Source organism: Thermobia domestica, chromosome 12 (genome assembly GCF_964235325.1).
Source record: "Thermobia domestica chromosome 12, izTheDome1.hap1.1, whole genome shotgun sequence".
NCBI classification, from domain to species: Eukaryota; Metazoa; Arthropoda; class Insecta; order Zygentoma; family Lepismatidae; genus Thermobia; species Thermobia domestica.
Window position 1 is genome coordinate 2,235,830 of NC_137465.1, and position 25,834 is coordinate 2,261,663.

Here is a 25,834-nt window from a genome sequence, read left to right on the forward strand (position 1 = left end):
TTCGAATTGATTCTTTTCTCATGATTATAAGCTATTCTTCTTCTCTTCTCTTTGCACATTCGAAAGAGAATAGCGGAGAAAGATGAAGTCTTAATGCTAAGATACGAGGCGCATCCAAAAAGTAACTTTCCCACGCGTCCCACAGCTAGGAATCCGTATGTCGCGCGAAGCAACTGCGTGCACGTGAGAGAGTCCTAGCATGGCGCATGCGCCAGCAGAACTTCCCTAGTACTCTCAGTAGCGTCGTGGCAGTGGTTAAAGACGGGACGTTTCTATTCCAGCTCCCGTCGCGTGTGAAGTGCAAGCAGCGACAGTTTTTGAATGCACAGGGCATAGCGCCGATTGAAACCCATTGTCAGTTGAGCCAGGCCTATGGGTCTAACGTCATGAGCAAGCAGATGGTGCATTGCTAGTGTAGACATATTGCAGCAGGACACCAAAATGTGCGTGATGAATCCATAAGCAACCCATGTTTCATCCCCTGTGATGATCTGGTCCAACAGTTCTTCTCGCTCATCATGGTATCATTGCAAAAATGTCAATGCTGACCCTATGCGCCTTGCTTTGTCTTCTGGAGTCAGTTGCTTCGGCACCCACCAGGCACACAACTTGCTTCGTGCAACACACAATTTCCTAGCTATGGGCCGCGTGGAAAACTTACTTTTTGGATGCGCCTCATAATAACTCATTGAACAAGTTATACCATGAAGCAAAACACAAATCGTACATTAAAACATATTTATTTAAATGTCAGGTACAAAAATACTTCTGAGTAAATAAAATTATTACATACAGGCTAATGAAACGAACAAATATAAGGACAATAAAGTGCACTTAGTGATGCAGAAATTCTACACAATTATAATTATAATTGTAATAATCGTTCAATTTGTCATAGCATTGGCTCACTTTGGTTTCAGCTGCTTCCACAACCTTCACGTTCAGCTTCAAAAATAATTGATATTATTTTTTAATTCTCGAAAACCTACTTATATTCTTTGGTGTGTCTGAAAACTACTTGCTTTTGTTGTGAATCGTTTTCCTTTAACGATTAAAACGAATGGATCACAACACTTGAATAAATCCACTTTTTGAAAATTTATGTCAGTTTTTAGGTTCGTTATACTAAATTAAAAAAAAAAAAAAAATAATTTATATAAGTAGGCCACGCTTATCCAAACCTTACAAATTATTTTGTATTATTTTCAGACTTCCAAATAAACTCCACATATTTCACAATTTCCCAGTGGCAATAATTTTCAAAATTACCTTTACAATTTTGAAACAGTTCATACGTAACTGAATGCCTCGAATAAGTTTATTTAATCTTGTAACAAAATCCAATATTGCGTACTTACGATATATAACAATGCTGTTCGCGTCTATTTGAAATGGATGTTTCTAATAAAGCAAAACAGGCATATAGTGCACAATCTAAAATACATTTAAAATAAATGTCTCAGATCCTCTTCATTTAAAAAAAAGAAACAAATGTTCTTTGTTTATCAAACAACTTAACACTTTCTTATATGTTTTCACGGATTTATATAAATTGGCATGTACATACTTAAAATGTTTTGTCACTATTGTCTTGCACATCAGCTACCAGAATTCGGAATGGGTGCTTTGTAACATCTGGGCTTTTGGACATCTGGATCTAAGAATAAGACCCCACAAACGACGGAAAACCCAACCAACACTGCTAATAATTTAAGCAATCGATCTTCACCATGGTTCAGCTCGTGAGGCAACACTTCAAAGAAGGTCACATACACAAAAGTCCCGCATGCCAACCCCTGTAATATACCATTAATAAGAGACGAATGGACATTGTGTCCGAATTCTTCATCCAGGCCCATTGCTATTCCTAGGCCCAGAGGAGATGTAATACAGAAGAGTAAATTGGATCTGACAATTGCTCCGATGGTGAGTTTGCTCTGAACTAAATTTAACCCTAAACTAAACGCTATAATCACTTTGTGGAGAACAACAGCTGCACAGATCTGCACCACAGCGTCCACGGTCGGCTGCAGCCCGATTGCCAACCCTTCAAACAGTGAGTGCAGCGAGAGAGCTAACAGCAATAAAAGTGATCGAAAGCTGGAATGCTGAGACTCTTCTGTATTCGCGGGGGAACTGGGATGGTGCTCCTGACTGGACTCCAGTTGTGGGTGATCGCTGATGCCCTCTAAGCTGTTTTGTCTTTGGTAAGGGCGAGGCACTTCAGAAGCATCCAGGAGACACGGGTCTTCAACCATCTGTGTGGTCTCCTTGTAGTCTAATACTATTTGCTCAGTAATAAGAACCAAAAAGAATCCAAAAACTACCACAAATTCTGGGATAGGAAAAGAAACGCTAACATTTGCTCGATCCATTACCTGAAATGAAATACATACATTATTATTTACAATATGTCTATGGAGAATATTTATTAAAACTTACATATTGATTCTACAATACCTAATATGCTCAGTTTTGGCATTTATGGTTTCTGATGACACCAGATTCTAGCCCCGATTGTGGTTCGGAGTCCACGTTAATAGTAGATCCCTTCTTCATAACCTCGGTGTTGAATAAACACAAAAAACTCAAGTTAATGATTGGGTGATTATAGTCTTTCAATCTCATCGGTCAGCTTGACAGCCAGATGGTCCCAGCGTTCATACACCTGACAAGTCCAAATTAACTGTAGTTATCCATTCTGATTCCCGAGCTTCCTGGATTTGTCTTTCAAAATAAAATATTATTTCTATTGTGTAAATTCTTCCTCTGATTAGTTTCACGGATATCCTCTTTCAAAAGTTTTGATCGAAAAAATATTGGATATCAGCTTTTGTAATTTCTGATATGCTCCTGTAAAGTTATGTTCCGTTTTGCCTCCTGTACACAATTTCTGTGTTTCATTGTGTCGTGTATATATATATTTTTTTCACACTAGCAATTGATCCGGTATAAGCCCTTATTCTGTACATTATTCATGAAGTAGTGTTTATGCCCTATTGAAAGATTTTTATCCCAAATTTTTATTCGGTTTACATGCTAAATTTATATCATGTGTAGAGACTGGATGTTAGGCAAAATGCCTATTCTTTAATATTAAAGATATGATGAAAAATAACATTTTAAAGTTTATATGGAGGGTTATAGTTTCAATTTAAGACAATTTTATTTTGCCTATTTCGCCCATTCTTGCCTAAATAATTGCTTTAATGACTAACGTTGCCTATTCTATGCATTTCTTCAAAATAAGGCTTTATTGGGGAAAAATATATAATTTAGTATTTCAAGAAAGAATTCTGCTTTTCCGAGAAATATAAGTGTTGTTTGTACTGATAGGATGTCATAAAACCTTGGCCTGCCATGTGTACTGATAAAGTGCTGTAAAACTTTGGACTGCTGTGTGTACCGGTAAGTGTATAAAATTTGGATTGTTGTGTGTAGTGATAAAGAGTGCTGTAGAGAATATTTACCAAATATACATGGAATACATGTCAAACTTCGTTTTTATATATACAGTAAAAGAAGACATTAACAAACAGATATGTTTCTATATTCTTTGAACATTATCTATGACTTTAATTTATTTTTAATTGTATTGAGTACTTCACTATTTCGAGTTACATTTTAGTGCCTATTTTTTTAAATTTTAAATGCCTATTTTCCAGGTTTTTAGTGCCTAAACATCCGGTCTCTAATCATGTGTGTCGGCTACCTTTAACTTTTTGGTATTACTATCTTACTTATTTGTTTTTCTTTTTGTTTTTAAAAGATACAATTTTTTACATACACTGACTACGATTTGTTCTTTATAACCATTGCATTATGCCACCACTTCCTCGTGTGTCTATATTTAGAACAAAGGATATGACATATTTGGAAGATATAGAAATATAAAGGTTATGGGGGGGGGAATAGTCAGCCGGTGCAATAATGTAAAATTCAAAAAAAAAAAAAAAAAAAGTAACATTACAACAGAAAAGCTAGCAAATCATTAAAAAATTACAAATATATATATATATATATATATATATATATATATATATAAAATAACAATTTAGCACATAAATCAGGTGGAAGTTTGAAAAATATCTAAGGTATAAAAACTACTTCACGGGGGAAAAGGGACAAAATAAAAAAAAAAAAAGGAAACATGAGAGTTTCTCAGAGCAACTGACAAAAGACAACAGAAATTGCTGGAAGAGTTTAGTGAAATTAAAGTACATTTGGACGCAGTAAATTATTATATTTTTAACTATTAAATAAGGATGGAAATAGCTTCCCTTGTTCATATAAAAACGCTTACAAGAACATAAAAAAGAAACCTTTATATAAGATTAACGTAGATGGGCGATATGCATAAAAGTGAGATCTTACTTTTTGCTCACTATTTTGAGATTAATTTCAATGTTGTATGCATAAAATGCGAGACAACGTGACGTCATTTGAATTTAAACTCAGGCACGTGAGTAAATGGTCGGAACTTATGAATCACACTGTGATTTTTCACTTTTTGTATGCATGAAGTTGACTATATTCTCAACTAGCTGTGATTAATCTATAAATTTCGTAAACTACCTCAGTTGTACGTGTGTCATTTATCTCAGTGTCTGAGAGTGGATCGAAATGGCTGAACTTATGGATGTGGAGCCAATAAGAAAAGTGTACAAAATTCGTATCGACTCTGATGTGCATGACTATAAACGCCTACGTAGATTTGAGGGGGGGGGGGGGGAAGTACACGAGATCGCACAGCATTTTCTTCGGGATTTACTGGAAACCGGAGGTGGGGCTCTGAATAATGAGAAGATGAGAGTGTTCTTGCATTATACGGGGACCCTGGCTTTCAAACTGGCATTGTAGATGGTGTTCACAGGCTATAATATCAAGAACTATACGGAAGTTGCGTCAAAAATTCATTTGTGTCAATCGAAAATACGTGTCCAATGAATTTTCTCAACTGATATGCATATGATTCGAATGGAAGAAGGCCCACTGCATGTAAGCAGAGGAACAGTAACTTATCCTATTATATTTGTTACTTATTTTCTTAAATTTTAACTATCTATATGACACTTGTTATCTTTATGAGTTTCCTTGTTAGTACTGTACAACGTTTGTTGTAGAATAACTGAAGCCGGAACGGCTGGAGAAACAGCGCAGTGCTTAGAATGGCACAACCTATCATGCTGCACTCTCAATGATAAATAAATACAATAAATAAAAAATAACATTAAAAAATAAATATAATAAGTAAACTAATACATGATGATGTAGGAAGGAACCACTTGTTCATTAGCAATTCATAATGGATACCATCTTACAGTCACCGGTGCCCCGTCCACTTCCAATTTCAGCATGTGCGCTCTAGTACTCTGTGTGATTAGGTGTAACTTTTTATGAGGAATAAGATTGCACTTTATTCTTTCTTTCTTTTTTTTTATCTCATAATTTTGGAGCCACTCAAATATTTTCTGCTTATTCTAAACCTTTCGACTCCCGTTCTTTAATCTCTTCTAGATGTTATCGGGAAACCGAGAGAGCCACTTTTTTTTTTTTTTTTTTTTAATTCCCAGAAACCCCTAACACCATTGCATGAGTTACCACTTCCGTTTTATTTCCCCATCACAAAAGCAAAAGTGTTCCCTTTTTTATGTTATCCAATATAAATTGGCTCCTCAAAATTGAAATTCCTACGGCCGAATAGTGCAACGAAGTTGGTCGTCACTGTGTTATATTGCTGAGATATTGAAACAAAGGTAGCCGTAGTTTAATCCATGTACACAATACAAAGAACTTAATCTCTAAACAAACATATCTTTTCACTCATGTCGCATCTGAGATATATATTTATTCTTTGAAACTCAGTGTTGTGAAACGTTCAGAGTACACGATAACTGCCTCAAGTTTACTTTCTTCTGCTGTAATATCTTTCAATAATTCGATTGCTGCTAGTGTCAGGAATGAAAAATGAAATGAAATATTTAAGTTTTACGTCCCACGGTTATGCCGGTTAGGCTAAAGGAGACGGTAGTGTCAGGAATGGGTTAATAATTATTGTTGTATAATGTATTTCGCGCGCAGAGTACAGCAGCTGTCTATTTGAAAACAGTACTCACCACTATAAAAAGATAATAAATTGCTTTATGGAACAATAGGATACATACTAATACTAATGAAATTTCAAAGAGATCCAACCATTGCGCTAAGATTCTATTTTGGTAACTATTCAAGTACACACATCTATACTTAGTAGTTGTCTTATAATTAATCAGTATCGGAAAATGTTAAATGTTGACTAAGTATCAAACACACATTCCTTGTACGCGTAACTCTTACAATTGCTTTCATAAAAGGTTACCCACTTGTAGCTTCCCTATCTTTATTCAAATAATATTATATACGTAATTATTTTCACCTATATTTTAAATTAATTGAACCATAATATTGACGCATACATTGAATGCTAACAACATTCAATTCAATTGATTCAATGCTGATCAACGCAAAACAATAATCCTCACTGTCTGATTCTTCAAAATACTAACATACTAGATCGAACAATAACGGAACATCAACAACAGATTAAACACTTGAATTTTTTTTAGATTAAGTAGCACGACTATCCCCGTTAGGCTAAGGGAGACAAATGATTACGGCAAGTGAATGATGGAATAATTCATGAAATGAAAATGTGGGAGGAAGCGGGAAAAATCCACGGAAACTACATTACCTGACAGGAGATCGAACCAGGGACCCCACGCACCAGAGATAAGCGCTCTACCACTGAACCACCGTGACCGCTTTACACACTTGAAGAATGAACAAACAATATTTGGCTTGTGCATCTTCTCAATTAACTTTCTACTCCGAATATTCCAACATCCTAACATATCATAGTTACAATCCAATCGCCGATATTTCAGCAATTAAATATTTGCCGACATCAGTGCGTAATTAAAAAAATCAAACAATTATTTTTCTGATAAATCATCTTCTATTTAGAAATTCTACAATATTATGCGTATTTAAGGAAAAAGCATTTTATCCAAAGATAAAAGAGAGAGATGTCATTGGGCTCAACATAATGATATGGGTAAATGTAAGCTGTTATAGATATTCTAAAAGCACCAAGTGCGTCTCACCAATGTACAAATCTTTTAAAGACGAAACACACTATTTAAATCGTTTACTAATCTTTACTCTTAATCTGTTCCTTATATCTATTCTGATCTTTGCTAATCACTGTGTTAATCGTAATCCATAATTATACTTATCTGGTTTTACCAAATCAATCTATATCTTCATAACCTATACCTAGGGACGTGAAGTTTTCGTTTTAATGATAACATCGAAAACTTCAAAAAGGCAAAGTATATACATATACCTAAATATATGATAGAAGGCCGTTTTTCGTGTTTTAAAATTGCGAAATAACGCGAATTTGGTATTTTTTTCAAAATAACACCGAAATATACTTCATAAAGCGATATATTCGCGAAATCGCCATGTTAGCCGGTAATACTAGTAAAATAACACAAGTTTCCTTTGCAACAAAATGTGATTCACAGAAGACCATCAGTCCTGTTATTTTTAGACCGATTGGTTAGTGAAAATTTCCCTCTGAGATTTTGTACTTGTGCTCTTGAAGCAATATCTTTGCCAGCTTCCAACGTTGATTCTGAAAGATATTGTTCAGAATACAACTCTGTAGTTACGATGAGGAAGCAAAATTTTAAAGAAGAAACTGTGGAAATATTGACCATTTTGTTCTTTGAAAAATAAGAAACATTGAAGAAACTGTAAATTCGCCATTAAGTGAAAATGTGTATTGATAATGATATGAATTGCGTTTTAAATAAGTATATTGTGAATTGACTTTTTTGAAATGAAGAAAATGTTAAGAAACACTGCAGTGTGGTTTTTAGTCGATATATGTATCCAAATCATACATTAAATAAATCCAAGTTTAGGAAGGATATCGAGCCATTTTTTTTTTTTTTTGTCAGATGGTAAGTCCAAAAGTATAACTTATTCTTTTAAATTTAAGATGAAAAAATTTAAAACTATTCATTTAATTTTAAAATTATATTTTATTTTAATTAGGTTTCACAGACCACTTTTTCTATGTTTACAATATACTTGCTTTTCAAAACCATTACAGAATAAAGCAAATAACCCCTACTTGCTTGTAGTAAATCGCGAAAAATAAGACCGATTTTGAGCAAAAATAACATCAATTTCAGGGATAAAATAAAACGAAAACTTCACCTTCATAATCAATGCCTTCGTAATCTCTACCATTATAATCTATCTTTATTTGCACATGCTAATCTCTTAACTCCGTAACGGTCTGTGTCTTATTTGAAAGCACTTTGTGCCATGTTCCAATATCCAACAACTGTCATGCATAGTTTTCGATTTTTTTACTTTTAATTTTTCTTTATTTCTATTTATTTATTTATTTATTTATTTTGTAAACGCAAAAATTAATGCTACACTATAACCACACCATCTATTATAGAGAAACTTATCATGAAGTATACACTAATCAGCTTTGTGTTCATTAGGTAAATCACAAAATTATTTTTAAATTTAAATTTTTGTTTAATATAAGGTGGTCCAAAAATAACACCAATAAAGGCTGTGAACAGGATAAACTCTCATGTTTAGTTTTCGATAAAATAAAGAAAAAACAAATTTTTATGGCACTAACAGTATGTTGTTAAATAATTTAATTTTATTCTGGTAGAACACATTGTTTATTTATGCTAATTAGCAGGTTGCATCTAGTGTTGTTTTGTTCTCGTAACAGTAAAACATTGCTCTAGAGTTTCGTAGCTTTATAGCCTGAGTAGTTACTCGGTTGAACTTTTGTTATCATCAAGTTTATTAAATTAGCGAAGTCATGACTGATTATTTGTGTTGAGCGGTGAGTAGTCTTTTTAAGTACAAATATTTTGTTGTGTTACGTACCTCAGTCAACGTATCATCCACCTCCGGAAAAAGGTCTAGTAACGCCGTAGCCATAAACACTCCACCAGCGAAGCAGCTTAACAAACCTATAATTCTCGAATACCTATAATCATAAAAGATATACATTATGAATATGAATCTAAAATGAAATTTTATGCAAATTATTATCTCAGCGCACATGTAATTATTTGTCTGAAATACAGAGTAATTTTTTTCGGTACTAGACCCAAGAAAATACAAATCCATCAGCAAATTATTAATGTATAATTATGACATATGCGTGTGATAATGAGAAAGATACACTCTGGTGTTGTCGGCACATTGACTGGCATCTGACGTTATATTATTATGTTGTCCGACAATACAGAAAATCAGTCCTAACTATTTAGTGACGAGTTCCTTTTTAAACAGCCTCAGGTACTACTTTCGAGGAAGAGTGGAGGTAAAGAAGGCACCAGCAATTAGTAAGGACGTCTTAGGAAGTCTTCTCCACTTTCGTACACATAAAATGTCGCTTTCAGCTCTGCCGGTGGTGAACATTTCCAGTGTATTATCTAGTGCAATACATTGTGTGTGTGTGGGGGGGACTGTTCTCTGTTTAAGCTCCCCGCCATTTGAGAAAGGACACTTGAAGATAAAACTTTCTTACTCTGTAGTTTGTATCATACGATACGAACACAAATGTGTAAGTCATACATGAAATGCATTCCCCCATAAAAAAAAAAAAAAAAAAAAAAAACATTTTAATAAAACTATTAGGGCCTCCAGAAATAATATTTCTTAAGGCTTAAAGTTATGTCAGATATTGTCCTCTCAACTTAACTTGTGAAGCATGGAATAGATCCACCATACCATTTCCATCATCATCATCGTCAAAGTGCTACTCCTGTCTCATCTAAACAAAATATATTTCCCTAAGATAAAGTATAAATTTAATTTGCGCTATACTTCAGTAAAACGTCAACTGAAGCCCCTAGAAATAATAAAACATGTTACTGTTTTATATTCTAGGGTCCCGAATTTTATATTTTTCTCGAGGTTCACATATTAATGGTTACCTTCCCCCTTCCCAAGGAAAAATTCGAAGCTATCGCCCTCATCTTCTTCAGTATTGACCTGCCTCTTGGAGCAAGATATGGAGTAATATATGCATATTCAAAATTTAATCAATATTCTTTGACATATTTATATTTCCTGAAGTCTGGTACCGAAATACTCACACTTCATGTAACTCCACAAGATATTATTTGAACAGTTTTAAGTACAACGTCCATTCTCCCCACCGACAAAACAAGTCTTCATAATATTGTATTGCCACTGATTATTATTATTATTATTATTATTATTATTATTATTATTATTATTATTATTATTATTATTATTATTATTATTATTATTATTTTCAAATTCTTATTTGTTGTAGAGAACTATCTGCAGATGTAGTGACTAACTCTCACGTTCAGATCTCGTGGTTTTGACCCCATTTTTGATCGGATAAGGTTCCTCTGTGCTATCATAACGTCGTGAATGGAGCTGAAGTCAGTAAAGAATAATGCAATGGTGATACCCCTTCCCCGATTTTTTGACTTCCACGATAAGTGTTATAAAACTCATTCTGTTTTGATACAATATTATGTATATTTTCTTTGACTCTTCTCCGTAATCCCTAGTGCTTGGGATTAAAATCAGTGAAAAATAAGCGGCGAATTTCGGTGGTATGGATTATTCGCCTCTTCGATAAAAAAAATATATTCCAATACCTTTTGTAAGAATATTAGATTTACATGGGATATGATGTATACTTTTTGATACTTCACAATCATTCCCACTAACTGGGTTTAAAATCAACTGTAAACAAGAGAGTAAACCTCCTTCCTCCCGTTCTCCAGGTTAAAATAATACGTTCTATGATAACTTTCGTACTTATTATTTGATTTTAACTTAATATAATGTATGAGTTTGTTAAGGTTTTCACATAATTCCCACTCTTGTCAATCAAATATCAAGACTCACTTATACCCCCCTCCTGAAGATTCAAGTAGAAGTTCTACGATAGCTCCCCTCCCCCCCCCCCAAATGCAATTTCGTCAAACATGGTCTCATGTTTTCTGAGAATTTCCAATCTTCTCAAATGCTTGGCAGTCGAAATGGGTCAATATTGAGAGAGCGCGTTGTCCTCAATTTTATATATCATATTTTCCTGAATATTTACTAAAAGCACTCGAGAGTTTATGGAACACTGTGTGCGCGTTGTTGGAGATTAGACACTTATTCCTATAGTTTGAGGTTGAAATTACTGAGAGTAAGGATCGTTCGCTTCAACAGTTAAAGAACTCACTTATAAGCATCCTATAATACTGTTGACAAACATGAATTATTTAAATGAACTACTGTCATCGTCAAGCTAAAATACAGTACTTCGCCTTCGAAGAACTATAATTCCATCTACTCGTTTTAATTCAACGTTATATGCACGCAATAATGATATATTGGAAGCTTTACGTAGCTGTCGTTTCTTTCTTCAGTCAACACTCTTTGTGTAAGTAGAAGTTTGATTACAAGGCCAGTTTTCAGATTTATTCCGTTGAAGCAATCCACAATGTAACTGTATTACCTACACATAGTATCCAAGGACTCATCCACTTCCATCTGTATGTAGTTCTTCCACATCTTTGGAGTTGGAGGCAGTTTAGGTTTTCCTTTCTTTCAATCTGTATTGATGATGAAGACGGTGACTAACTGAAACAGTTTGCAGCTTAACTACAGCAGTGGTTCTCAACCTTTTTTTAATGACGACACACTTTAGTGAACCTCCAGGACATCATGAAACAACTCTTTGATATGTTTATTATACATATAATAATAATAATAATAATAATAATAATAATAATAATAATAATAATAATAATAATAATAATAATACAGTGAAAACTATTAATTGTTATAATGATTCTATACAGCACTGAGCATTATTGCTACCGCTGGAGGTGTTAACTGGTACAGTCTGTCTTGATTTCAACTAATTATTATTGAATTCTTCACGATTTTTAAATTGTAAAATTTCGCGACACACCTTAGGGGGACTGCATGATACACCAGTGTGTCGCGACACATCGGTTGAGAACCACTGGTCTACAGTATGATACTACAGGATGCTTATAGGTGGGTTCTTTAATAATATTTAAGATATTACCTCATGTGGTTATCTATATTAGTTTTCAGATTATCCCGTGTTCTAGAGATCCATAAAATAGAAAATAAAATACATAAGTAAATAAAGTGGTTTCAGTAAACAATTAAAATGTACAACATTTGTAAAACCACTACTATTAACTGACTTATCAAAGCTTCAGATACAATTATACCAAAGAAGAAACTATTAGCTTGATGTTTAAGTATCAGGAGAAAATAATTGATGGTTGGAAAAGGTTGGTGCCTTAAAAAATACAATCAATAATTAATATACCAAAGAAAATATGATCAATTAACATACTTGAATTTGTAAGAATGTTAACTCTGTAACCGATTTAGACATTATAAGATCCTTCAATACTTAATAAACACGACTTTCCATCGCTGAAACCAACAAGTTGGTCAGTGGAGTCTTTAACATTGTTGGCCACAGAAAATGGTCGCACCATTCAATGTACACAGTTCTATTCACTGATACTTCGTCAAACGGTTCAAAATCACTAACCGAAAAATGTGGGCTCACAATGGATTCACAATTTGCTTTAATTACTCGGAATCTGGTAACGGTATATAAATAAACATTATAAGCATTTGTCATTTTATTCCATAAGCGGGTAAGCAAGATTGTGTTTCCATCAGGTAATGTACCATTCACTATGATGTCTCATGGGTTCTTAGATAATTGTGTGCTTGTACACTTATAAAACTTTTCTCATATGCTAGTTACATGTATAACATCACTCGCAGCTTGTTCTTTAACATCAATACGTGTTGTTAATAAGAGAACTAATTTGTCAACAACCTCATTGATATAGTAACTACAGAATTATTATTAATTAGCTGCGAGAATAAGTTTATGGAAAATACTTGAATCCCTTTTCCCCTCAGGATACGCATTTCAATTAAAGTGTAATTATAAACTTTATATACGGGTATATCAGGGTGGATTGATTTAAATCACTTGATTTTTTTAAATAAAAATCCTTGATTTAAATCAAATTCCGAAATAAATTAATTTCAAGTGAAAATAAGTAAAATCCAGCCTCTGTTGTGTTATTTCAATTATGGAAGATAATCATAATACAATAAGATGCAAATGTATGTTCAGCACAGTATGAAAACGAGTGTTTCATGCAGAGGGTGATTAGGGAAAATCCCGTTTTAAACGAGTAACGGAGGAATTCTGCTTTCTTATCTTCGTAACATAAGGTTTTTAAATCGCTAACTATTCCAATGAGAAAATCACCATGGACATTTAAGACGAAAATTCTTTTGTGTGTGCGTCAGTTCGTTTGTTCCCAGACAATAGGGGGCGTATTTATAAAGGGGTCCGATTCCCTCTCCTAAACTTAAATCTTTTTTAGATTTTATAACTTTAGGCGAAATTTGCGTATTTTATATGTATTTCGTGCCGCAAGCTAGTTCTTTTTTTTTTTTTTTTTTTTTTTTTTTTTTTTTTTAACCCCTGCCAAATATGAGTTAACTTTTGTGGAAAAAAAGTATCATGTTGATAAACGTCGCTGTACTTTATCCTTTGTGTTTAAGAAACATTGTTTGGCATTAGTGATGCAAAATAGCCGGCTTTTTTGATTTTTTTTACATAAAAAGCCTGCTTTTTAGGGAAAAAACGGAAATTTTGGCTTTTTTTCATTTTCATGATTTTTCTATCTAAATAGCTTTCTTATAGTGTACTCTATAGTTAAACAAGATTTCATGACCTTAATGCCATATCTCCCTCTAGAATTCACCATTATGATGGATGGAGCACATGTTTTATGAATTAAACATTAAGTACGTAGTATTTGAGAGCAATTTTAGAGGCTATATAACTTTAACTTCTGAGTTATCGACATTTTTTCTTCTTTAGATCATTTTATTTTTAGTTATTCGTGTTTCATTTCTTAGAGCTTAGTACTCTAGTTTCTAGCACATAGTTAAACTTATGTTTTTCAATATATCTGTCAGAGCATACTTCCACATTTCTGTTATACTGTAGCTGTGTAATGATGTAGCAATAATCTTCCGGATGCAACCTTGAATTCATTTTATACAAATAATCAGTACAGATTTAGAAAAGTATTTTGGGAGTCTTTTTTTTTTCTTTCTTATTAATGTTTTTTTTTTTTTCTAAAAATGCATGATTTTCATTTGAGGGGAGCTTGAAGTTTATGAGTAAAGACATAAGTAAAATTTCGTTTGTTTTAGGAATTCCGTAATTTCGGAGTACAGGCTTCAGTCCGAAAGACACCCCCACCCTAACCCCTTTCGCAAATCCATCATTGCTGGTAATTAGTAATAGCAACAATTTAAAACATAAGAAATGAAATCAGCCAGGAATCACAGTACACGCACCATCTCTACATTCACAGATGAAATTAAGAACTTTTGTCGGAATGGTCGAATGCGGGACTGAATCCCGGATTTCCCAATAGAAGCGGAAAAGCTAACCACTCACTCATGTTTGTTGTGCTTGACTTAAATGTATTTCGTAGTTGTTTTTTTTTTTTTTTTTTTTTTTTTTTTTTTTTTTTTTTTTAAAGGGGGAAAGTTTCGAAATGACATGTTGAATTCCTGTTAAAAATTCAGAAACCTTCAGGACTGAGTAAACCGTGAGGGTAGTTATATATTCCAGAGCCTTGGAAACCAAACACTCAGATGAACAGTATTATGCATATGATGCAAGAACAGAAAATTCAGTACTTTCCTGACTCTAAACAAGCTTAAGGAACAGTCAGTGCATTACAGAATTTGGAACTTTACCTATTTTGCAGGTCCGAAGCACCTGATAGGTAGTAACAGATTATTACGTATGTTATAAATGAATAGAAAATACAATTTCAACATTTCTGTTTCACTTCAAAAAAGTTTCTGCAGGGGAAGCAAAGGCGTAAGCAAGAGGTGCATTAACAAATTAGGTGATTTTTGACCGTCCCATACAAAGATTGCATTTTTCTCAGTCTTTTAAAGTAATACGTTGAATTGTAATAAACCGATGATTATTTTTCATTGTTACTCTAGTACGAATGTTTATGAAAGTCTCGGAAGTCAGACATAATAAACTTATAGGATATTAACAGATTGACGAGGGAATGATATTTATTTATTTAACAATCATCAGATGCAGCCCCAGTCAGGATGGTCGGCAGCGGGAATCGAACTCATGACTTCCCGAATGCGAAGCCAACGTTGTACTACTTGAGCCACTTGATATACGTAATGAACAAAGAGAAGAACATGTTATTTTTGAGAAAGCTACGGTGTCGAAACTTAAATTTGTTTTGTGCGTTTGTTCAGTAAATATATTATTATCTTCCCAATGTGTTATTTGTTTGAACTCACACATATAGTACAATAAATTTTGTATGTCATGTACCAGTTTTTCCTTGTTTTTGTATTTTTAATTCACAATAAAAAATATTGCTTATAATGCATATGAAACTTAACACTTAACTGCAACTTATTATATACATGGATTAATTTTTTGGGATTCATAATAAAAATGTGTTAAGAATTAAAATTGTTTAAAATGTGTTTTCGAAATTCAGGTTTATTTTCGAGGTTTTGTATTTATTATCTGCATCCACTACTACTTAAATGAGTTTTTTGTATTGTAGAGAAGAGAAACAAAACCTGCTCTATCAATTTAAAGCAGAATTTGGAAAAAAGTTCAAAATTTCCCAAGCATAAAAAACCGAGCTCCCCCCCCCCAAAAAAAAAGACGTTTTTTCCCGAACCCTTGCATCTCTATTTGGAATTTAAATAAGTTAACAATTGGCTATCAATTCAAAATTCAAGCCCAATACTTTCACTTAAATGGCGCAATTAACATTTAATATTAATTCCTAATGTTTTATCTTCAGTTCGTGACTTGTATTACGCGAGAAGATAGATTTGATTTAAATCAAAAAAATCGATTTAAATAAAAAAGTCAACAAAAATGATTTTTTTAAAAAATCATGATTTTTTTCCACCCTGATATATATCCCTAACATCAGAAATTAATGTGGTATTCTATTCTGAGCAAAACATTTTCATCTCCTCTACCTCCTTTAGCATATGTATTTAATTTTTTTTTTTTTTAAATTCATTGCTTTCATAACAAACGAAGTTTCCTGTACAAATCTCATGTTTCTAGATATATTGGTATGCCCTACGTGTCCATCAGTGCGTTACTTTCACAATTTCATATAATAGTAAGGATCCTACAGACTCTCCTCCCATTCCAGTTTCAGGAACAGAATTTTTCGAAATCGTTCAAATGTGTGTTTCTTTATTTTTAATTAGAAATTTATATAATGAATTTCACACCTCCACCTTAAGTCAATTCTTAGATTAAGCATTTTCTGAATAAATAGTGGGATATCTTAATACTAAAAAAAATGTCCTCCTTTACAAGAGGAATTTTTACAGACGCGTAGAAACACGTATTCCTTTATTTTCATTTAAAAGCGCATCTTGGAGAGAATGGAGATTTTCACATCTCCAAATTCTCACATTGAGTACTTCTTCTATTTATTAAAAATAAATAAATAAATAAATAAATAAAGATGTAACAGTTTGTCCCATTAGGAGTGGAATTTTAGAAACTGTTGAAATACATGTTTCATTATTTTTCTTAAAATGGTTGTATACCAAATTTCCATCTACAACTTGAGTGATTCTCCACATTCCAGACTTTATGAATAAATACGAGGAGCTGTTAAAAATTCGCAGTCCACTCCAAAAGGAGTGCAGGTAGAATGATGATATTGTACATTTTTAAAGAAAGTACCTCTCTACGTATATACACATAAAAATTTTCATATTAATAACGAAATTTTTATTGAGTTTTGAGGTTCCTGAAGGATTATGTGTATCCAACTAGCGAATTTACGAACATGCAGATCTAAGCTGTCATCAAGTCACTGAAGCAAGTTCATGAGAAAATCAGCGAAACAATACGGGGATCTCCTTCGTCACATACAGTAGTGAATGAAGTGAGTGCCACACATTAAACGTGACGATTTCTCAATAGATGATGCTCCACGTGTAGAAACATGTGTCTAATTATTTTAAATGAGAAGTCTAAATAATAAATTTCATGTTTCTAACCTAGGAGATTCCGAAATATGGGCACCTTATTATAATAACTAATTTTCACTCCATTTTCCTTCTCAGCCCCTTTTCTTTCCTTTTAGGACAAAAAAAAAAAAAAAAAAAAAAAAAAAAAAAAAAAAAAAAAAAAAGTGGAATGTATCTAATTATTTTAAATGAGAAGTCCATATACCAAATTTCATGTCTCTAACATTCAGAGATTCCAAGATATGTACATTTTAATATAATAATTACCAACTCCTGTTTCCCCCTATGCAAGGGCGCCGATCCTGTGGAAAGGGGGAAGGGGTCCGGGCCCCCTCATTATATTTATAAATTTACAATATTTGACATAATTTGAATGCAATTTGTCTTAAAATCCTCATATATGCTTTCTGCATCTGAATGCCCCCCTTCCCCAAATTTGCGCCCTTGCTCCTATGCACGTCTAATTTCCAAAAATCCTCCCTCAGTGGTACTTTACATCATACATCCTATGTCCTGTCCAAATTTCAGGTTGCTAGCTTAAGTGGTCAAATTTCAATTTCAATTTGGCCTGGGCACTGATCAGTCAGTAAGTCAGAACAACTTCTTTTATATAGAAAAATTAAAAATTTAATACCAACTTTCATGTTTCTAACCTTAAGGGATTTTGACATAGCCACCCTATTACGACCATTATCGTATCCCCCCACCTTTTTTCTTCCCTTGTAGGGAAAATATCAAAAAACGCTAAAATACGTCTTCAATTATGTGAACTGAAAAGTCAAAATACCAAATTTTACGTCTGTACGAGGGATATACAGGAACAGCAATAGAAAATATGTATTGAGATATAAGAGACGCTTAACACATCTTGTCCTTTCATATCATTTTACCCTTTTAGCAACCGACAGTGATATTTGTACTCTACTTGACTCAAAACACACTACATTAGCGCTCATTGTTCTCTTCTTTAACCAGATAGCCGTTTGAGATTGTAAACAAGGTTTTAAAAAAGTGGCCGCTGTACTACAAACAGACAGAAGTTGGGGAGGGAGGGAGTAAATTGCAAACAGTCCTGTCACTAACTGTTCGTAACTCTTTGGCGTGTCAAATGAAGAGGTATTACAGCAATTGGTTTACAGTTCTTTGTACAAAGGGGACATTAACACACTTCGAGGCGAACGAAAGTCACAACATTCACTTCGAAAAACCTGCAAATTACTGTTATGGAAACAGCCATGAAGCGCTTGAAATAGGTCGCGAAAAATACTTGTACAATATATATTTCATATACACTTTGAAAAGAGAAATAACCTATAATCTTATAATAGTTATTTTTTTTAAATGTTTATCAACTACAAATTATCCTGGAAAATGTAATTGATTACAATAAAACTTTACAAAAATCTTAATTGATTAATTCAGTCTAATTTTTTAACGGACTGATTATAAGTTTGTGGAGTATTACTCATAGACTACTCCCTCAAGGTCAGACATTAAATGCAGAGTATTAATCTGCATTACTCACAAAATTAAAAGACAAATTAAAAGTGCAAAGCCGCAGAAAATTGAACAAAAGAATTCTGTTCCTTCAAGGCAATGCCCCTATCCATCGAGCACTGCAAACACAACTAACACTGCATAATCCAGGGTTTCGATGTCTGGATCATCCTTCTTATTCCCCAGATCTAGCTCCGTCAGACTATTACAATACTTGAAAGGACGCCATTTTGGATCTGATAAGGAAGTGATTAATGATACGGAAAAGCCATCAGATTTTTTTTTTTTTTTTTGTTTTTGTTTTTGTTTTACTGGTCTGCAAAAATGTAAGCACCGTGCAAAAAGTGTATTAAACTTCCGCAGTATGTAGACTCACTGTAAAATTTCATCATTCCATGTGCACTAGTTTCTTGATTGGGCTACGAACTTTTTAGCAGCTTCTAAAGGGAAAGGTCAATATAATATTAACTGAGTCCCCATGCTCCCTGAGGAGCAGAATTTTCAAAAATGCTACAACACATATTCTCTTGTTCTTATTGAAGGGTTTATACGCTGCAATTCACATTTGTAACTGAAGTGAATCCCTACATCCGACACTTCGTGAATAAATAAATAAATAAAGGGAAACTCCAATATCATTGAAATTGACCCATTTCTCCCTGAGGAGTGGAATTTTTAGAAATGCTGAAACACGGGTTTTCTTAGTTTTTAATATGAAGTATATATACCGAATTTCAGATCTTCAACTTATGCGATTCCTCACATATGGCATTTTCTTATTAAACAAAAGGAAATTTGAGTATTTTAGAAATGTACCTGTTTCTCCTCTTAGGAGTGAAATTTTCAAGAACGTTGAAACACTTGTTCCCCTATTTCTAAGAGTGTACATACTAAGTTAAACCTCTCTAACTTTCGTGATTCGTGAGTTACACTATTATTGGGGAAAATTTTGAACCCCCTTTAATCCCTTAGGATAGGTATTTTCAAAAATCTTACTTTATCGCTTGCTTCGGCGAAAAAACAAGTATTCAGTCCAAATTCCACGTTTTTACCCAAAGTAGTATGGTCTGCGCAATGATGATTCATCCACTTCTACTCAGTTATATAATAGTATAGATTTATTAATTAATTAAAAAAAACTACAGTGGATCTAGAAAACTACAAAAAAATTGTGCCTTACAAACGTCACTCTTAATTTTATATTTCCCTAATCCTTCATTACGTATACCCTTACCTCGCTCTCTTGGTAGGATTTGTCGTGTGTCTCAAAGTGGATACCAGTCGAAGTGGAAGCATGCTGAAGAAGAAAGTGAGGAGGAAAAGGCAGGCCAACACAATGCCTTTCGCTACGTATATGTTCATCTCTCTGATTTTTCAATTAATCCTCCAATACTCTGGAAATAAATATGAAAAAAGAATATTCAGCTAGGAAATTAATCACACTGTTGAAATAATAAAAAATATAGTACTGTCCATTCACTTTGAGAAGTTCCCTATCCACGTTTAACAAATGAACCGATGGCGCCACACAGATCTAGAATAATTCCTTTCCCCAATTCTTCCTATAAATAAGAGTCTAGTCTTCTAGATCAATTGAGAACTGGTGTGAGTTTTGTAATTGCGGGAAAGAAGTCATCTTTCATTGATTTTTAAGCAAATTATTATTAAAATTGCCTTGTGAAAATTTCTTTTAAGCAAATTATTATTAACATTGCCTTGTGAAAATTTCTTTTAAGCAAATTGCTATTAAAATTGCCTTGTGAAAATTTCATTTAAGCAAATTGTTATTAAAATTGCCTTGTGAAAATTTCATTTCAGCAAATTGTTATTAAAATTGCCTTGTGAAAATTTCATTTAAGCAAACTGTTATTAAAATTGCCTTTTGAAAATTACTTTTAAGCAAATTGTAATTAAAATTACTTTGTGAACATTTCTATTAAGCCACTTTTTATTAAAATTGCCTTGTGAAAATTTCATTTAAGCAAATCATTATTAAAATTGCCTTGCAAAAATTTCATTTAAGCAAACTGCAATTAAAACTGCCTTGTGATAATTTCATTTAAACAAATTGTTATTAAAATTACTTTTTGAAAATTTCCTTTAAGCAAACTGTTATTAAAATTTCCTTTTGAAAATTGCTGCTAAGCAAATTGCAATTAAAGTTGTCTTGTGAACATTTCTATTAAGCCAATTATTATTAAAATTGCCTTGTGAAAATTTCACTAAGTCCAAATACAAAAAGAATTAACGTTCATGCAACTGGTAAAAAGTACTCACGCTTGGATAAATTTCTAATCATGTCTTTTTCTTTTCTTTCTTCACAAATTTGGTGACACTGAATCAAATAGACCTATTCTTAACCATAGAATATTTAATTGTCATTAAAACATTACAAGCAACACTTTTCACACGATGCTACTGTATTCCTCTTAAAACTTCGTGCTTTCTATATTTAGGCTTTAAGATGGATCTCGCAGAAATAGGAATACAAAGTAGAAACTGGATCCAGCTAGCTAAGGATAGAGGTCAGTGGACAGCTTTTGTGAAGACAGCATTGAACTTTCGGGCTCCATAGGCCATACAGTTAGTTAGATGGAATTGCAAAATTAAAAACTAAATAAGCCTAATTCAGGACAAAATATAATTTATTCTTTCTCTTGCATGTATGTCAAATAGTGTTGCTTAATTTGTAAAAAGTTTAATATTTATTTATTTATTGAACAATTTCCCAGATACAGCATAACTTTGCCATTTTACACAGGGACATGCTAACAAAAGAAAAAAAAAACAAGACAACAATAACAACAACATAGAAAAAAAAAAAGAGTGTAAAAGTAAAACTATTCCGTCAAAGCTCGTTTAATTGCTCTTTCAAACACTGGGTAGTTCGAAAAAATGTCCACATCAGTTGTTACTTGATTATAACTGTTTGGTATTCTATAAAAAAGAGACCTCTGTATAACAGCCAACCTAGGACGGGCAAGATGGAATAGGTGGGTATTGCGGGAAGGGACACGTAAGGATAGTTCCTGAAGTAATATTTCCGATCTTAAGGTTCCATTAACTATTTTATGTAGATATTTCAGGTCAGAGATAATTCTGCGTACTTCAGGAGTCTGAATACACCCTCCATTCCAAAAGAAACCGAACTTTTGAAAACAAATAGTACCACTAGTGCCATCTGTTGTAATATTTTACCGGTAGATGGCGTAGTCCCTCATTGACAACTGGTATAAATGTCATGACATTTGGATGCACGGCAACAAAGTTATTGCGTTTCAACTGTCAGTGTGTTGTGTACATCGGTCGGAAAATGAGTTTCAAACAACGAGCTGCAATTGAGTTTTGTGTTAAACTGGGTAAAACTTTTAGTGAAACGCACCAAATGCTAAAAATGCATATGGTGATGAGTGTCTATCCCGTACGCAAGTTTACGAGTGGTTCAGGCGATTCAAATCGGGTAGAGAGACGCTGGATGATGACGAAAGATCAGGCCGTCCCAGAACCGGATTATCGGAAGAAAACATCGAAAAAGTGCGTGAATTCATCAAACATAACAAAAAATCATCGGTGAAAGTTATTGAAATGGAATTAGGCATTCCTCAAACAACCGCATACCGCATTTTGACCGAAGTTTTGGGCCTTAAGAAGGTTAATTCGCGGTTTGTACCACACAAACTCACCGAAGACCAAAAAGTTGATCGAATTGCGCATTGCAAAGACATCGTTAAAAGTGCTCGGCAGGATCGAAACTTCTTGAAATCGATTGTAACTGGTGACGAGACGTGGTGTTTTGAATATGAGCCCGAAACAAAGCGGCAAAGTGCTGAATGGAGAGCGCCGGATGAAGGAACACCCAAAAAAAGTCGCTTGGTGAAGTCAAAAGTTAAGGTGATGCTGATTTGTTTTTACGATTCAAAAGGAATTATCCACAAAGAATTTGTTCAGCCCAGCCAGACAGTCACTGGAGAGTTTTACTTGGGCGTCATGAAGCGTTTGCTGGCAAGAATTCGTCGTATTCGGCCCGAATATCGCGAAATCGGCAGTTGGACTCTTTTGGACGATAATGCACCATCACATCGTTCGCGACTTGTAACTGAATTTTTGGTCAAAAATCACATTATTCGGTTGCATCATCCGCCCTATTCACCAGATCTCGCTCAGTGCGATTTCTATCTGTTCCCGAAACTGCATTTGGCGATGAAAGGAAAGTGGCACGCATCGATTGATGCCATTGAGAAGGCGACGACCGCCGTCCTAAAGACCATTCCAATAAAAGACATGGAGAAGTCGTTTGACAACTTGTTGGAGCGTGCAAATATGTGTATCGATGCAGAAGGGGAATACATTGATTAATAAAAATGATTTGTTCCAAAATGTACATTGCTTTTTTGTTTTTTTAAAACGTTCGGTTTCTTTTGGAATGGAGGGTGTATTAAGATGTCGCAAGAGCTCCTTCTTAGATAATATTCGAAGTGCAGGAACACGAAAACGGACTATAGCAATGAAGAAATTGAGAACAGAATCAAGCCTGAAGAGATGTGTAGGTGCTGCCATGGCCCATATGGGAGAGCAGTATTCGATCTTGGGCGCTATTAAAGTCTTATAAAAAGTTGCTAATGAAGAAACAGTGCGTAGTTCGGTGAATCGATAAAGAAGTCCCAACATGCGCATTGAATTCTTTAGTATTGAGGAGATGTGGTCAGAGAAGGTGAGTTTTGAATCAAAGATGACACCAAGATCGTTATGACTAGCAGAATGTGTGATAAGGGAATCGTTGATATGGTATGTGGAGGGAACAGGAGACTTTTTCAAAGTAATAGTAATACTGTCACATTTCTTACTGTTGAGTTTCAAGTGCCACATTTCACACCAGCGTGTAAGGTAATTTATGTCTTCCTGTAGAGCAATTGTGTCATGGAGACATGATATTTCTCTGTATAACTTACAATCGTCAGCAAAAAGCAGAAGGCCACTAGGTTGAGCTGATAAGTGCGTGTAGAGATCATCCATATACAGGACAAACAGCAGAGGCCCAAGTACACTCCCCTGAGGCACCCCTGAGATCACGGGTTGGGGGTTAGAAGTCGCCCCTGAAAGGCATCTTGTGGCAAAATGATCTGCACACGACTAATACCTGTAGTTTACACAGTGGCATTTCTGTGACGGAAAGACATGAATATTTTAATATTCATAAACAAATTTTGTACTTAAGTGAACAGACAAAAAATGAATTATTACAAGGAAAAGGGCATACAATGAAAAATAAAAGTCTCTCATAACAAGATGAATCTCCCTACGAACACTCTTTCCACCTAAAGTGAATGGACATAGTTCAAACCTTTAAGTGCTAAATATTTATAGTCTTTTTATTACAGGACTAAAAACTACACAATGTCATAAGAATTTCTTCCATGTGCTAAGTGTTTTCGAAAAAAATGTTCACATTTACACCTACATCGTATCTACAATCTGTGTAATTTTCAAATCATTTGGATCTCAGTCCCCCCCCCCCTGAATTTAAAATTATTAAATTTTGAGCATATATGGTACGATAATTCAGTAAGGGGTGGGGGTAGGAATGTTCGCATCCACGGTCCCAGTATGCACCGAAATATACAAAGTACTACGTTTTACCAGGACTCTAACAGCCCCGGATGCAAGGTAAGTTCTTTTATATGGTTAAATATGCATCCTAGGGCATCTATAAGTTATTGTATTTTCAACCATATCTGATCATGAGGTCATTCCTCTCATGACCTCATGGATGGAGACAGGGGCATAACTAACGGCCCCACAAACCCCGCAGTGCTGGGAGGCCACGGGATCAGGGGTCCCACAAATTTTTCTAGAACATAGTAAACCTGAATATGTAACCTTTAGTAACCTGAAGAAAGGTTTTTAAGAAGTCGTCGCTGGACAGCTGTAGTTGTCAATAATCGACAATTTGCTGCTGCTTCAAAATTCTAACGAATTCCTTGCAAGGGCTTTGGCCGCATTCCTCTAAGTTCTGTTGCACCCGTTCTCCATCTCTGTTGTCTCAAAAGTTTTATGAGCACCAACCATCCCTTCAGGTCAGTAGATTTTTCTCCCTGTACCTAATGGTTTTCCAGCTGACGAGGCCACCGCTAGTCCCCTCTCCTTTCGTCCCTTTGCAACCGAAAAAAAAAGGCCTTGTCAAGAAAAACATGCGTGTCTTACTTGCTCTATATGATCCTGCACTTAGGTCTCATATTGAAGATGAGAAAAACAAAATAAAATATTTAAGTTCAAAAGTACAAAACGAACTAATTTATCTCCTATCAAAGACAGTTTTGGGATCAATTATACAAAAAATCAAAAATGCTATTTTTTTTTTTTTTTTTTTTTTATATCAAATACGACTCAGGACATAAGTAAAGTTGATCAATTAAGTGTCGTGCTTAGACATGTACAATTCGATGCACGGAGCTCAATAAATATTTACGAATCTTTTATTGGGTTTTATGAAATGGAAGACTAAACAGGGAAGTCTTTCGAAAATAAGATTTTGGATATATTTGAAAAAAAGAAGTTGGATCTAAATAACTGTGGAAACTAGAAAAATGATTCTCGTCTCATTGTTGCGGTACACTTATTGTATAAGTTATAATTTGACGTTGTCTATGGCTATGTAGCTGATTCGACAATAAAATTTATTATTATTATTATCATTATCATTATTATATAATAAATAACACTGATAGGTGGCATTTAGGGTTAGTGCACTATTATAAAATTGGGTTTGTATATATTTTGACAGCACTATTTGTTATAACATAAGCATGTGAAGAACAACATAGCTTAACCCCGAAGAGGAGTACCTGTGGGACGCATTAGAAATATCAGCTAATAATTCATTAAAAAGGAACAATATTCTGGTTAGTTTCTGATATAATTTTATTGTGTTTTAAACGCTTAATTACCAGTTCTATGGATATACTAAGTAGACCTTTCCAAATAATTCTCTTTACGTTTTCCTTAGCTACTTCATCAGATGCAGGCTAAGCCCCTGTCAAGTGCTTCCATAATATTGTCCTGAGAGAACTTATTTATTTTACTTATTTGAGTTTTCCGAGGGGTTCGTTTGATG

General features: G+C 34.0%; 1 protein-coding gene across 1 annotated transcript in view; it reads right to left on the reverse strand.

The window, feature by feature from the left end:
- Positions 1-724: 724 nt before the first annotated feature.
- The window catches only part of LOC145666298 (zinc transporter ZIP1-like), a 32,875-nt gene continuing 7,765 nt past the window's right edge, over positions 725-25,834 (reverse strand). The window contains exons 2-4 of the mRNA XM_081733377.1: positions 19,958-20,117; positions 8,974-9,076; positions 725-2,378 (exon numbers count right to left, since the gene is read on the reverse strand). Of these exons, the coding sequence (XP_081589503.1) occupies positions 1,599-2,378; positions 8,974-9,076; positions 19,958-20,085 (1,011 nt within the window). The 5' untranslated portion in view covers positions 20,086-20,117 and the 3' untranslated portion in view covers positions 725-1,598. The remainder of the gene's footprint in view (positions 2,379-8,973; positions 9,077-19,957; positions 20,118-25,834) is intronic.